This window comes from Aquila chrysaetos, chromosome 17 (genome assembly GCF_900496995.4).
Source record: "Aquila chrysaetos chrysaetos chromosome 17, bAquChr1.4, whole genome shotgun sequence".
NCBI lineage: Eukaryota > Metazoa > Chordata > Aves > Accipitriformes > Accipitridae > Aquila > Aquila chrysaetos.
This window is the reverse complement of record NC_044020.1, coordinates 13088613-13101378: the sequence shown is the minus strand read 5'-3', so window position 1 is coordinate 13101378 and position 12766 is coordinate 13088613. Positions and strand designations below refer to the sequence as shown.

Here is a 12766-nt window from a genome sequence, read left to right as displayed (position 1 = left end):
GGATCAGGCCATTGCGCTCACATTTTTTCCATGCATGGAAAACTATTTCCGTTACTTTGAATTACAATACCACTGGCTTTGGATTTTATATAATAAAATAAATCTAGGCCACTGTTTATATTCCAAGAAACTGCATTCTGGGATGCCAGCAAATATATTGCCTGTTGGATTAAAAAAAATAAAGTAAAAACTGGACACATTGGTTTAAAAAAACAACAGGTCCTAATTATTAAACATAATTTTTCTTCCTTGTGCTTTTCTGGAGTCCTCAAATATTTGAAGTATGAAAGGTACATATAAATTCTTCTCTGGTGGTTGAAATGGTGGAATCTGTAAAACTGCAATGCTTTATAAGAAACAGAGGTTTAATATAAAAATAATAATCTTCATGACTGGCTCTTTGCTTATTGGCATATTTTGCGCATTTTAAAATTTACAGAAAAAAAACCCAACACCCTTGGAATGTCAGTAACAAAGGGGATGTATATTAGCAAACCCTTATATTTTGGGGACTGGCTTCTCTTGATTGTTCTGACTGCAAATGAACTCTGCAGATGCCGAGAGGCACAGGAAATATCTTGTGCTAGAAACAGCATTTGTTCCCTGCTTTATGAATTGGATTCTACTAAAATCCCAACGTGGTAAGACTGATTAGCAGACTTTGGTAATGCCTTCTGCCCTAGTACAGTTTTATTATACTCTTTTATTACCAAGTAAAAACACAGAAAAGACTTCCATCGGTGAACATACGCCCACATTCTGGGAACAAACGTATCTGTGGTCAGCTTATGCCAGGGAAGAGCATGGCCCCTGGACTCTGAAATACAGAGCAGCAAAATAAAAGGCACCCCACCAAAAGAATAGAACAAAACCACACACATACACAAGCAACAGAGGGAAAGAAATGTCATTGAGGGGTGTTTAATGTTAAAGAGAAACTATACATCTGTGATGGTGGTGAGGAGGATTTAATAGAGCTGAACGAGGTGACCACCTGTACCCACTTCAAAGAAGAAAACCAGCAGCGGTATGAGGAGTGCTTATGCAGTCATGTGCATGTGTGTGCGTGCAATGCTTCTTTCTACTGACAATATATGAAGTATATTGCCTTTGCAAACATCCCTGGGCACTGGCAGCTTCTCCTCTATATTGACAAATTAAGTTTCAGCATGGGATTAAAAGGAAAAAAAAAAAAAAAAAAAAATCTCCCTCTGCACATAGCCATGTAGCCCGAGCTGGACAGATTTCCCCTTTGCCCAGGCCGTACAGAAGAGCTAGGTGCTGGCTTCATGGGGACTCCCAGGCTGTGCGCTGGTCAGCCACAGGTCACACCTTCCTTCCTCACAACAGCAGGTTGTAAACTTTCCTCCACCACATTGTGGTCTGTGCAGCGTCCAGGAATGGTTTACAGGACTCTGGATTTTAAGCTGTATTCTTGTAGAGGAGCCTTGGCTAACCTTCCTTCTAACGTGACAAAGCCCTTTAGAGTGACCAAGAATTGGTTCCAAATTCCCCAGTGGGTTTAGTGGGGTGGCAGGGTTTGAAATTCAGATAACTAGGACTCAGCCACGCCTGGCTGTAATTTCAGATGCGCAATAACTACGCAAAACGCTGAGATTTACCGATGAGGGAGCAGAAGGAACCCACTCTTCTCCTTCACGCTGGCTTTGTTTCTGTAATGAAATAGCATGTGCTTGTGTGCAGGGGGGAGTTCACTTTGTCAGTACCTCCTCAGCCTCTTCACCCTGACTGAGACATCCATGGGCAGATGCACCCAAACACAAAGTCCCCAGCAGAACTGAAGGAATGACAAACCAGCTAGTCTGATGGGGGAAATTTCAAAACCAAAATGTCTCTTAAATAAGCTTCTTTAATTATTATCATCATCTGTTTATTTATACAAATATAAAATATATTTATATAGATTTATATAATATAGATTTGTTGCTTTGGTGGCTCCTTTCATTTACAGACATACTGGTCGACGATCTCTGTGCACTTTTTACACTTGACATAACAGCACCAATGGAACTTGCAGTGGCAACGCTCCACCTGGACACTCTTGAACTGGTCATAACCCCGTCCGCAGCACATCAGCTCACACCCATCCATGCCCTCTGAGGTCTTGTTGCACAGTCGGCCCTGGGTGCCCAGAGAGCCAGTGGTCTCATTGCGCAGGCAATAGTCCGGGCTGGGGTCGACGTAGACCAGATCCTCTTGCGTCGGCATGTTGAAACGGTTGTTCACCAGCTCCAGCTTGCCCTTGCGACTGATCCTCATGGCAGCGGCACTGTCGTACTTCTCCTTCAGCAGGTCGCCCACCTTGCGGAAGTCAGCCAGCTGCAGCCAGCAGGTCTTGAGGCTGCAGGAGCCCGACACACCGTGGCACTTGCAGGCCACATCCGCCAGCTTGTACACGGCCTGCGGGAAAAGAAATGCAATCAGGCAAAGCTGCGTCTATTCCTGCTGCACTGGCAGCTGGCTTAATTACAATGAATTCATCACATTTTCATAACTGCTTTGATTATCCCCCAGTTTCTGTTGTTTCGCCCTTCAGGAGAGACAAAAGTCTCCTCTTCCTCTTGTTGCAACTGCTGCATTCCTGTTGCCTAAATATGTCTATTTCTGGTCATGTTGCCTCCAAACATGACCTCCCTACCCCACCTTCTTTTCCCCTGGCAGATTTCTGACTTGGACAGCAGGGTCAAGAGCAGGAAAAAAGAAGAGAGTCCTCACCGCGTGGACTCTGGAAATTCCCCCAGTCTCACGGACCACCATGCTGTTGCACGTTTTTCCCTTCAGAGCTGCAAAAAGGGAACACATGGGAACCTGCCCACTTCCTATCACCTGCACCAGGAACCGACACTATCATTGTAGGGATACATCCCCATCCTTTGGAAATGAACCCACGGACCCACTCCCTTTCCCTCCACCTCTGCTGAGAGGAGCTCGTTCAGGGGCAGTGTCCAGAGGAGTCATTGCTTTCCAGAGAGGAGCAAGCAGGGGTGGCAGTGGTGATGAGAGAGATGAACACCTCTACCCTGGCACAGAGCAGCTCACTTCTGCTCGAGGGGTTTGTTACTAGGCGCCCTCCGTGCAGAGCAGGGCTGAGTTGCAAGCCCTAACTGCAAACCGGCGCCATCTTGTGTCCAGACATGTCCCTTCACTAACAGGACTGTCGTCACGCAGAAGGGCCTACGTTTTAAACAGCAAACCCAAGCTTTTGGTGCTGTCTTTTCCGAGATACTTTCAGCTACGTTTTCAGGAGTCTGCAGGGGCTATAGATGCATCATACCCCTGAAAATTCGGCATCAAAATTAACAAATAGTCTTGAAAATTCAGGCCTGTGAACGTTAAACCCTGAGCAGGGCAAGTACATGATGTAAAGGATAACGGTGGTTACTCTCGTCCTCCCCACGCTAGCTGGGAGGAGAGAGAAATACTGAAAAATATTCTAGAACAACAAAGCTCAAAATAAACTGAAAATGCAGGTTGGGTTTGTTCTTTCCATTAATTTCAGAGACAGGTACAACACCGCATGGTACATGAGATCCCGTCAGCACTCACAGGCACTGACAAGCGTTTGCAAAGCAAAGAGCTGGCATCCCCACGCGATCAGAGCGGCTCCGTGACACAGCAGCTTACCCCCCCAGCCCTTGCTCTTCACGCTCTCACCATCAGGCTCACATCTGCTCTTCCATGACCGTCCCGCGTCCTGCACGTTCGCAGGGCAGTGCCCCTGCCAGATCCCACGTGCCAAGCAGGGCTGTTTGGCATTAGCTGCAAAATTACCACCAGCGGTATCTGGTGGGGGAGATCAAGGAACATGAGAAAAAACTAGGATGTTCTGAAGGAGATGGCAATATGTCTTCTAGCCAGGTTTTCTGCTGAAGAAAGCAGCCAAACACTGAGGTTTCTTTTCTGCCTCACTCACCTACACAGCAGAAAGCTCTCCAGCTCTCTGCATTCGCTTGCCAAGGAGTAAGTGATTAAGGCAATTGAGCATACTGCAAGCAAAACCTTATGCCTACGACCACATTCTGGACCAGCAGCAAGAGGTCAGAGTTCTACAACAACTGGATGCCCCTGGTCTAACTAACATCTAGTGCTTTTGACAGCTAGTGAAGATACAATTTGGCTTAATGGCTAAATCACATGGAGGCCAATCCAGCTCCCAAGAAAGTCAATGGAGTGAGTCCTTAAAACAGAGAAGCTTTAGTTCTGCTCCTTGGAGCTCAATTTACTGAGGCAATCCCTCACGGCGCAATGTAACAGCTACAGGCCGAGAGTTAAGCACTTGTCTTGGATCGAACTACAACTGTGGAGGACCAACCACACCGTTACTTAAGGATTCCTGCTGTACTATAACCAGACAGAGCTACAGCTGAATTTCCCGAGCCCCAGACACTTACTATATCCTCACTGCATTGCCAGCCTGCTTGTTATAAGCTTGTGTTAGCACTTTTTGGTTATGGTTCTGTCAAATCCCAGGCCACTCGTGCCTCTCTTGCCCTTGCATGTGTTTTTATAAAGTATTATGATTCTTCCTAATCCTGGGCTTTGTTCCTTTAGAAAAACACTGCAACTCGATCCCTCTCAGCTAATGTCATGGGACAGAGTTCACTCCGACTTGGCTTTAAGGAACTGATGCTCAAAACATCTGGCCCATGTGGGTACTAGCTGTGCTGGGGAATGCAAACACTACCAGTTATCACAGGTAAGCATGGTGCCACTCAGCCCCCTGCAGCTCCCACTATCAATGTCCTGTGGAGGTAACCACAGCTTCAGCTGCTAAATGGCTCTCCCACTCTCCCCCTCTGCTGCCCAGATGGGGAGAAAGCAGAGGAAATTGGAGAATTCCTCTCTAGCCAGGCTCGGGTCAAGGTAAAGAAAAACAGACCCCACATGCAGTTCTGAGGGCAGGGTCTGATCGATAGCCATGCCATTTAAACAGGTTCAAAGCACCTCTAATGGAAAGGCTTAAAGCCCCTTCCCATAAGCCCAAGTTCTCTTCCAATTCTTTTCTTGCAAGAATGGGAATGGGAAGAGAATTAATGGAGAATTCCTATGTGGTCAATTAGCCAGACCCCCTTCCAGGCTCTTCTGGCAGTGGCTCGAGTGACTGATGACTGAGGCCTGCCATATGCTGACTGGGTAAACAGCACGGAAGGACTGACCGCCACAGTCTGCCAGACAGGGTGACAGATAAGGAACGGGGAGAAATAAGAGAGGGTAATGGAGACCAATTGGAATAAAAAGACAGATGGAAGGGAAGGACATATTGAGATAACAGCCGAAGACAAACAAACAAGGGCAATAAAGCCAGGAGGCACCACTACAAGGACTCCGATGTGGAGTGAAGGGGTGATGGGGTCAGGACTGCCTGAAAGATAAAAGACCTCTGGTCCCCTCCCATCCCTCGCAGCTCCTTCTGAGAACTGCAGAAAGCAGGGACAACCTTCTCTCCTGCCACCAGAGCTCCTCAGGGTTCAAGGAGAACTTTCTCACCTACAGGAAACTGAGTGAGGGGGCATGCCAAAAGTCAGCCTAGAAATCAGAAGACATCAACTGAAACACTGGCTGGGAAAGTGGGGCAAGGCTGTATGTGGGATGGCACCTGGTGGTCACTTAGCAATGCCCACTGCCGTGTCTCCAGTACTCCTTTCTTTCAGCACCAACTTTCGGGAGTATGGAGTTACATGTGCACCTTCCTACTTCCAAAACCAGAATCTCAGAAGTGAAAACTTAACATTTAGGAATGCAGGACTAGACGGGACCTCCTCAGTTATTAAGTATGATCTCTTGCTATTGTAGGCACTGCTTCAAATAGTATTTTCCTTAAATGTATAGAGTGCCCTTTTAAAGGCAATTAGGTTTTCAGCCACCATTATTCTGATCACTATTCCAATGATAAAGTATCTTTTTCTAATTTCCAGCCTAAATGTATTCACTTTATGCCCATTTGCTATTGTGCCAAATTGGCCTTTTGCTTAAAAAGTACTTTTCCTCCCCTATTATTTCTCCCACTAACACAGACATCAGTCATATCCTCTCTCAACTTTCACTTTGCTAGGCTAAACATGGCAAGCTATTCTAGCCCGCTTTCTTAAGAAAAGATTCCTATCCCTTGGGTCAACCATAACAAGCCTTTTCTAGTCTGAGGTCATTTTGCTTGGGAATATGAGAACATACAATATTTTGGGGCCTCACGAGAGCTTAATACAATGGCATTAGTATTCCCTCATGTTTTATGAAAAGACTTTCCCTAGCACATTATAGGATATTTACCACCTTCTGAGCCACATTACATCTGCAGTCATCTGCAGCCAACTGCTGCGCCCAATTCTTTTCTACTCGTGTCCTAATGACTAAAATGTTTTTCATATAAGACCTCAAATGATGGTCTTAATGTAGTTTTATTGGATGTCATTAGCTGCTGTACAAAATTCGGATTCTCCTCTGTATTCATAATATCTGCCACCTTTGCATCACCAGCAAATTTCATCAGCCCATTCCTAATTCTTGTGTTGAGGCTGAGAAACAAAAATAGTGAGTGTTGGTCTTGAGGCAAGTCCTTGAAGTACTCTGCTAATTAAGCTCTGTCAAGATCAAGATACGTCCTTTCACACAACTTACTGACTTCTTTCCTTGAACCAGTTTCTTGTCCACCTCATAGCTGCTGCATTTTTCCTTATCTTTCTTAATTTAACCAAGTGTTTCCCATGTGGGACATATATTAAATGTCTCACTCACATTAAGTTCAGATGAATGAGACCTATCAGATCTATTTTGCTTTTTAGGAAATCAGTGATGTTCTAAATGATTGTGTGATCAATTGAGAAATTCTTCTCAAATTATTTCCCATTTTGCCTCTTCCTCTGAGATATCCTTTCCCCCAGGTCCTCCTGTAAACGCTGCCAAGGTCACACTGCCTGTGCTGCCAGGTGCCAGCTCTTTCAGAGCACCGGGAAAGAAAGTGGGCACTCCTGGTGACTTGAAAGCTTTATGCTATCTGAGTTTTGCTTCCACCTTGGTTGTGATAATTTCCTTTTCAAGCCTCCCTTTCTCTTTTGCTCCTATGCTAATATATTTCTAAAAGCCAAGAGGAAAGGCTGCCCTGTACTGGCCAAATACCACCCTGACTAGACAACCCTGGAACCTGTAGCAATACCATCTCAGAGCCACCCCAGGTCTCATCTCCGTCCAGATCCTTTCATATTCATCTCCTTTCCCGAACCCAGCATCTCCATTCCTCACTACCCCCAAATCCTCAGCCACTCAATCCACCCCAAAGCCCCACTCTCATTTACTCCAGAGCCCTCTGCTCTTCCAACCCTTTGCTGCCACTTGACTCCCATCTGAAACATTTGACCCAATCCCAAACTCCCCTCCATCAGCAGCCCCCCTGCACCATCCCACCCATCTTGGGTCCGCTGGCCCCAAAGTTCAGTACTTGCTGCTCAGCTTCTCCTCCTCTACCTGCCTGAACAGGACAGCTGCCTCCTCATGCTTTCCTCGCTCCCACAGGGTGCCAGCACCATGGGCCACTACCTGCTGGGATAGACCTTGCCTGCCCCTCGGGCACCCTGCCTGGCTTCCCCCAAAAAGCACAGTCCTGGAGGGATTTAAAAATCTACACTACAAGCACTTATTCCCCTAGGCAGGAGCGTGGAGGACAGAAAAAGACATCTCCATTGTGAAGCAGACATACGGTACCCCTCTGTAGCAGGGGGAGCAATGCCCCCCATTCCAACTTTAAGCCCCAGGTAAAGCACTCGCTCACTCTGGGGACCAAAACTACTCTGTCTTTAGACTCAGCCCCCATCCTCACTGACTAGCCGTCTCCTTTCTTCCAGTCTCCTCCAATTTGCAAAGTTTAAAAAACTTTTGCTGTTTATTTTACTACCCTTTGCAAGGTCTGACTCAGCGTGATTTTTTACTGTTCTCACTTCATCTTTACACTTCTTGACCTCTAAGACAGAGCTTTTCATTATTTATTTGCTATCAGTTCTTTTTTTCCATTCTTAGTAGGCTCTCGGTCTATTCCTAACAGCTTCTCTGTGGTAGTTATTCATTCAGTGAGGTCTGGATATTCTTCCTACAAGCTTTTTCCTCTTGCTTGGCATGCAAAATTGTAATGGCTTTAGCATCTTTGACTTGAAAAAGTTCCAGACCTCCTCCACATCGAGTTCCTCGGCTGAGTTTACTAACCAGCTCCCTTAGTTTATCAGAGTTTGTTCTTTGAAATCCACAAGCTTAATCACACACTGGTTTATACTTCCACTTAATTTAATCTAAAATGACTTGTGTTCATTTCATCTAAGGTTATTTTCTACAGCCATCTGTTCTACAGAGTCTACCAAAACCAAGCTTGAAATAACATAGTCTTTTGCCGGCCCCTTTGGAAAGCTTTTGTCCATGTCCTGTGTTAACTGGAGACACAGAAATTGCCTTGAGAGCTTGTCTATGGAGTCCGAAAAAGCACGGGCACTGTAGCATTCCAAGCACAATTTAAACAGCTTTCTGCACTGTAGTAAAGGCAGGACATAACTGTTTTTAGCTCTGTCCTTAAAGCAGGACAAAGCTTTCTTCCATGTAAAACTGTATCACCACCTGAAATCACAGCTCAGTGAGATTCTTGCCCATATAACAAGAATAACAAGCCAGGGTAGTGTTTTAGCCATGCTGTGGAGCAAGTATCTTCTGACCTGATCTGCTAATACAGATGTTACTACAGTTCAACTGGCGCTTCAAACTATTGGCCATATTCTGTTTCTGGATCCCTCAAGGCAATAGGACTGGCTGTTAAAAAGTCTCGTAACATATTCACTCCCTATTTTAGGCAGGGTATTTATTTGTTGTAATCCAAGTTCATGACTCCAGACATAGAAGATGTTCAAAGCAAGTAATGCAGAAAAGAATGTCACTTTCAGGCTACAACGCCACGGGGCAATGCCCCCCATTTCTAAGCAAATGCAGACCCTCTGCCGTTCCAAGACAAAAAACCCAACCCCAAACCAAAATCCACTGAGTTCTACAGCTTTCACGTCCACGGTTTTCCACCCGCTGCAAATTTACCCCAATCTGATTTTGCAAAAGAGCCATGGAGTATTTGCAATGCTTCAACCTGACACATTGATTTCAGAATCAAAAAAATAGCACAAATTTTCTTTGGTGGCAAAATGAAGCCAAAATTACATGCAGAAAAGACAGACATATATGGGGAAAGCAAAGATAATTCAGTAACAATTAGAAGTAAGAAAGGGCAGAAAATTGATAAGGAACTAAGGATATTAGTTAAGAATGTGCAAAACAGCAAGGCTAAGTACACCTAATAGGATTTTTTAATATGCATTAGAAATCAAATTAACCTTAGAAAAGCTCACTACTAGGGAAGAATGATAAAAATTTTAAACACCCTGTGGAAAAGGCACAAATGTTCAAGTAAGTATTCCTGTTCTACATTTGGAAAGAGGCAGGATTACACAGTTGTACCGCATATGAATGATGCTACGCCTTCCAGGCTATTAATCACAGCCAGAGGAACTGTGTAAAAAGCAAATGTGCATACACTGAATGCATACAAACAGGGCAACTTCACCTACGTTTACAGCATCAGTGAGACCAGTACCAGAACCCATCATGTCATTTTGGTATCCAGTTTCTTAAAGGACATGGGAAAACTGGAAAGGGTACACCAAAGTGATGTGAAAATGATTTGATGGCTGATGAGAACCTCTGAGAGAGTCTTCAGTGCTCAATCTAGTTTGTCAAGAAAGACTGGTGAATAAATTACAGCAGATAAATACTTCTGTGCAGAGGAAATTCTGACTACTACGAGGCTTTTGGATCTAGCTGTAAAAGTCAGAAAAAGAACTGATTGGAAGCTGATGCCAGATAAATTCAAATGATAATGAAGCAGAGTGTTGCAACAAGGTAATTAACGATGGTAGCATACTACAAAAGGAAGTGATGGATTCTCCATCCCTAGGGGTCTCCAGATCAAAACTGTGTATCTTATTAGAAAATATCTGTCACCTAGATGCAAATTATTTATTTTGCCCGATACTGAGGTAACTGAGCAAGGCCTGAGTTTCAGAGATAGCCAGGTAGCCCGATTTGATGTTTGCTTCTGGCCTTATATTCCCCAAAATCTAAATGATGGCAGTAGAAGAGAACTCCACATGCCAACAAATTCTTCTTTTCACCACCAGCCTCTCACTTTGGCAGCTGTGGGAAGCCAATTTCTGAGACGTAAGCCTTGAAAGCGGGCCATGGCAGCACCTAGTTTATTTGGAAAGGGCTTACATGTCTGCACACGTGTGCCATACAGTACCTCAAGAGACCCAAAAACTCACTGGCTTTAGCTGGCAAAGGAAGCCTACCATTAAAACTGGAATATAATATTGTCAATATTGTCTGCAATATTCACAAAAACGCAGAAAATGTGACCATACAACGTTACTGGGGCATCATTGGACTATCCCTCATCAAACCTCCAAGTAATTTGGTATCTAGCAACCTCAAGCCTTCGGAATCTGCCTCTGAAAAAGAGGAAGGGTTCAGCATTTGTCTTACCCTGCGACCAGCCTCATTGTTCTGCAAGTTCATCAGCATGCGAGCCTGCTCCTCTGAACCTCTCACGTAGTTCTTCTCCCTCTCCTTGGCATCCACAAACTCCTTGGCAAAACGATATCCATACTCCACGTTATCCCCGCAGCCACCCCACAGCCAGTCTCGGGGCAAGTCCTTGGGCCGGGCCGTCCGGCTGCAGCCACAGCTGGAGAGCTCTCCTTCGCGGCAAGCCCGGCTGATTGCGTTCACCACCCCGGCAGCACTTACAGCGTAGGTAAAAGCAGTCTCTCGGCTCCCTGCGAGAGAGACGTGAGAAGCAAATTAACAACAGACAGATCGCATTTAACAAATGCAACGTGCAGCAAGGAGCAAGCAAACGGGCTCCGGACAGTAGGACGTGGTGTGCTCTGAGAAGGTGCACAGAATTAACTGGAACAAAGGAATGGGGTGGTCAAGCACAAGTGCAGTGCCCCATTCTGGCAGAGGGGGGACTGTCCTAACACATGTTTGCATCCCAGTTTTGACTATCCAGAACTGGCACTTTCTGTGTAACCAGGATCAAACCCAAATCTGATTCTCTGACACACACCAGGGAAGGGTCTGAGATTCCTGCTGTCGCCTGGAAGAACGTTCTTGGGAAGAGCACGTTCTTCGTGAATCTGTAGGTGCTGCTCCTCAAGGGTTATTATTTTCATTACACCTATGTTTGCCCATTCAAGAGCCCTGGAAACTCTGGGCCTTGCCCAAAAGAAATAGCAACACCATAGGCAGGGACTGCTCAGCCTCTTTCTCTTTCAGTATCCTCTCATTTTAACCTGGAGGAAACTCTCAAGCAGCAAGAGGGTTATTCATTTGCTGAAAATACAGCTGCTGCCTGAGCCACTGAATTTGCCAATAATCATTGAGAACAACTAATGAGGTTGGGTCTGTGCAAAAGGAGCATTCTGGTTAAGCCAGATATCACTCTGGAATGGTCTTCATTTAATTGGGACAAGCACTCTTTACGGGCTCCTCGGTTCATCGACCTTATTTTGGTTTACATAAGGTCAGCTGAGAACTGTTTTGAGACAAACTGAAGGAAACCCATTTTTACACTAAAGCATCAAGGCACAGGGTCTCCCAATGCCTACAGAACTGCAGCGCTGGAACAAGTAAAACTTTCCCATGTAGACAATAATAAATGAAAAGACTTTCCATTAGCAGGTTTACTAGAGACTGCCCTGCTTGGAGCATATGCTCTATACAGCTTAGAGTCTGAGCCAAGCAGCTGGATCGGGTCTTCAGCTATGTATTCCTGGCAGTGATTCAGCCCCAATTTGACCGGGGCACCAACACAGCCAGAACACTGCATGAGGCCAAGCACGCTGCACCAGTGAGTGCTGTGGGTCTGAACGCAGGTTGTAGAGGGGGATGAGGAGAAGGAAGCAATCTACACCTGCACTCTCACCACACATAATAAATAGCTAACCCGACACCTTCAGAGTCAGAGTCATTGTACGTGTCACCAAACTTTCAGGTGATAAAGAGAACAACTGCCAAAGCTTCATTGGAATAAGCAATCTGATTGTGAAGAGCTACTTACACCAAACCCCAGCAAGATGCATCTCAAGCAAATTTGAATGACTTCAGAGGGCAGATCCTCCAAGAACAGTTTGTCACCAGCCCACGAGGCTCTCAGTGCCAGCTCCCTCAGCAGGGCTGAGCTGATGGCTTTGGTAAACTCTTGTTCCAATCTGCACGTGCTGACAATTTGTAATTAATAGCAGCTTATCACCAGCTTAGTGGTAATGACCCAAGACAAAGGCAAGGCTGTGAATGGCATCCACCTTGCAGAACAACTTGCGAATTTTTTTTTTTTCCTCCCTAAATGTGTCGTACACTAACGGCTTCTGCTCTGGAGTACAGTGCAAGGGTGATAAAATACTACAGGACACATAATATGGAAGGGAGGGCCTCACTAGCAGGTCATAAGGAGAGGACTATGTCCCCCAAACCTCCGTGGTCCGAGTGGTAAGGAGAAATGACTCCTAGTTAAGGTAATTCAGCTGAGACTGGCCCATAAGGGAGTTATGGTCATTTTTCAGCAACCAAAATCAGCTTTTACTCATCTAGTTTGTTTTGGGTGTTATGGGTACTTTAAGGTAATGGTCCCATGTGCAGTTTTGCTCCTGTCAGCCTGTGCCTGTATGGC

At 45.4% G+C, this 12766-nt stretch overlaps 1 protein-coding gene across 1 annotated transcript in view; it reads right to left on the bottom strand.

Annotated features, from left to right (window-relative positions):
• Positions 1 to 905: 905 nt before the first annotated feature.
• WNT5B (Wnt family member 5B) overlaps positions 906 to 12766 on the bottom strand; it is a 78115-nt gene continuing 66254 nt past the window's right edge. Inside the window, exons 4-5 of the mRNA XM_030040832.2 lie at positions 10579 to 10871; positions 906 to 2421 (exon numbers count right to left, since the gene is read on the bottom strand). Coding sequence (XP_029896692.1) covers positions 1963 to 2421; positions 10579 to 10871 — 752 coding nt within the window. The 3' untranslated portion in view covers positions 906 to 1962. The remainder of the gene's footprint in view (positions 2422 to 10578; positions 10872 to 12766) is intronic.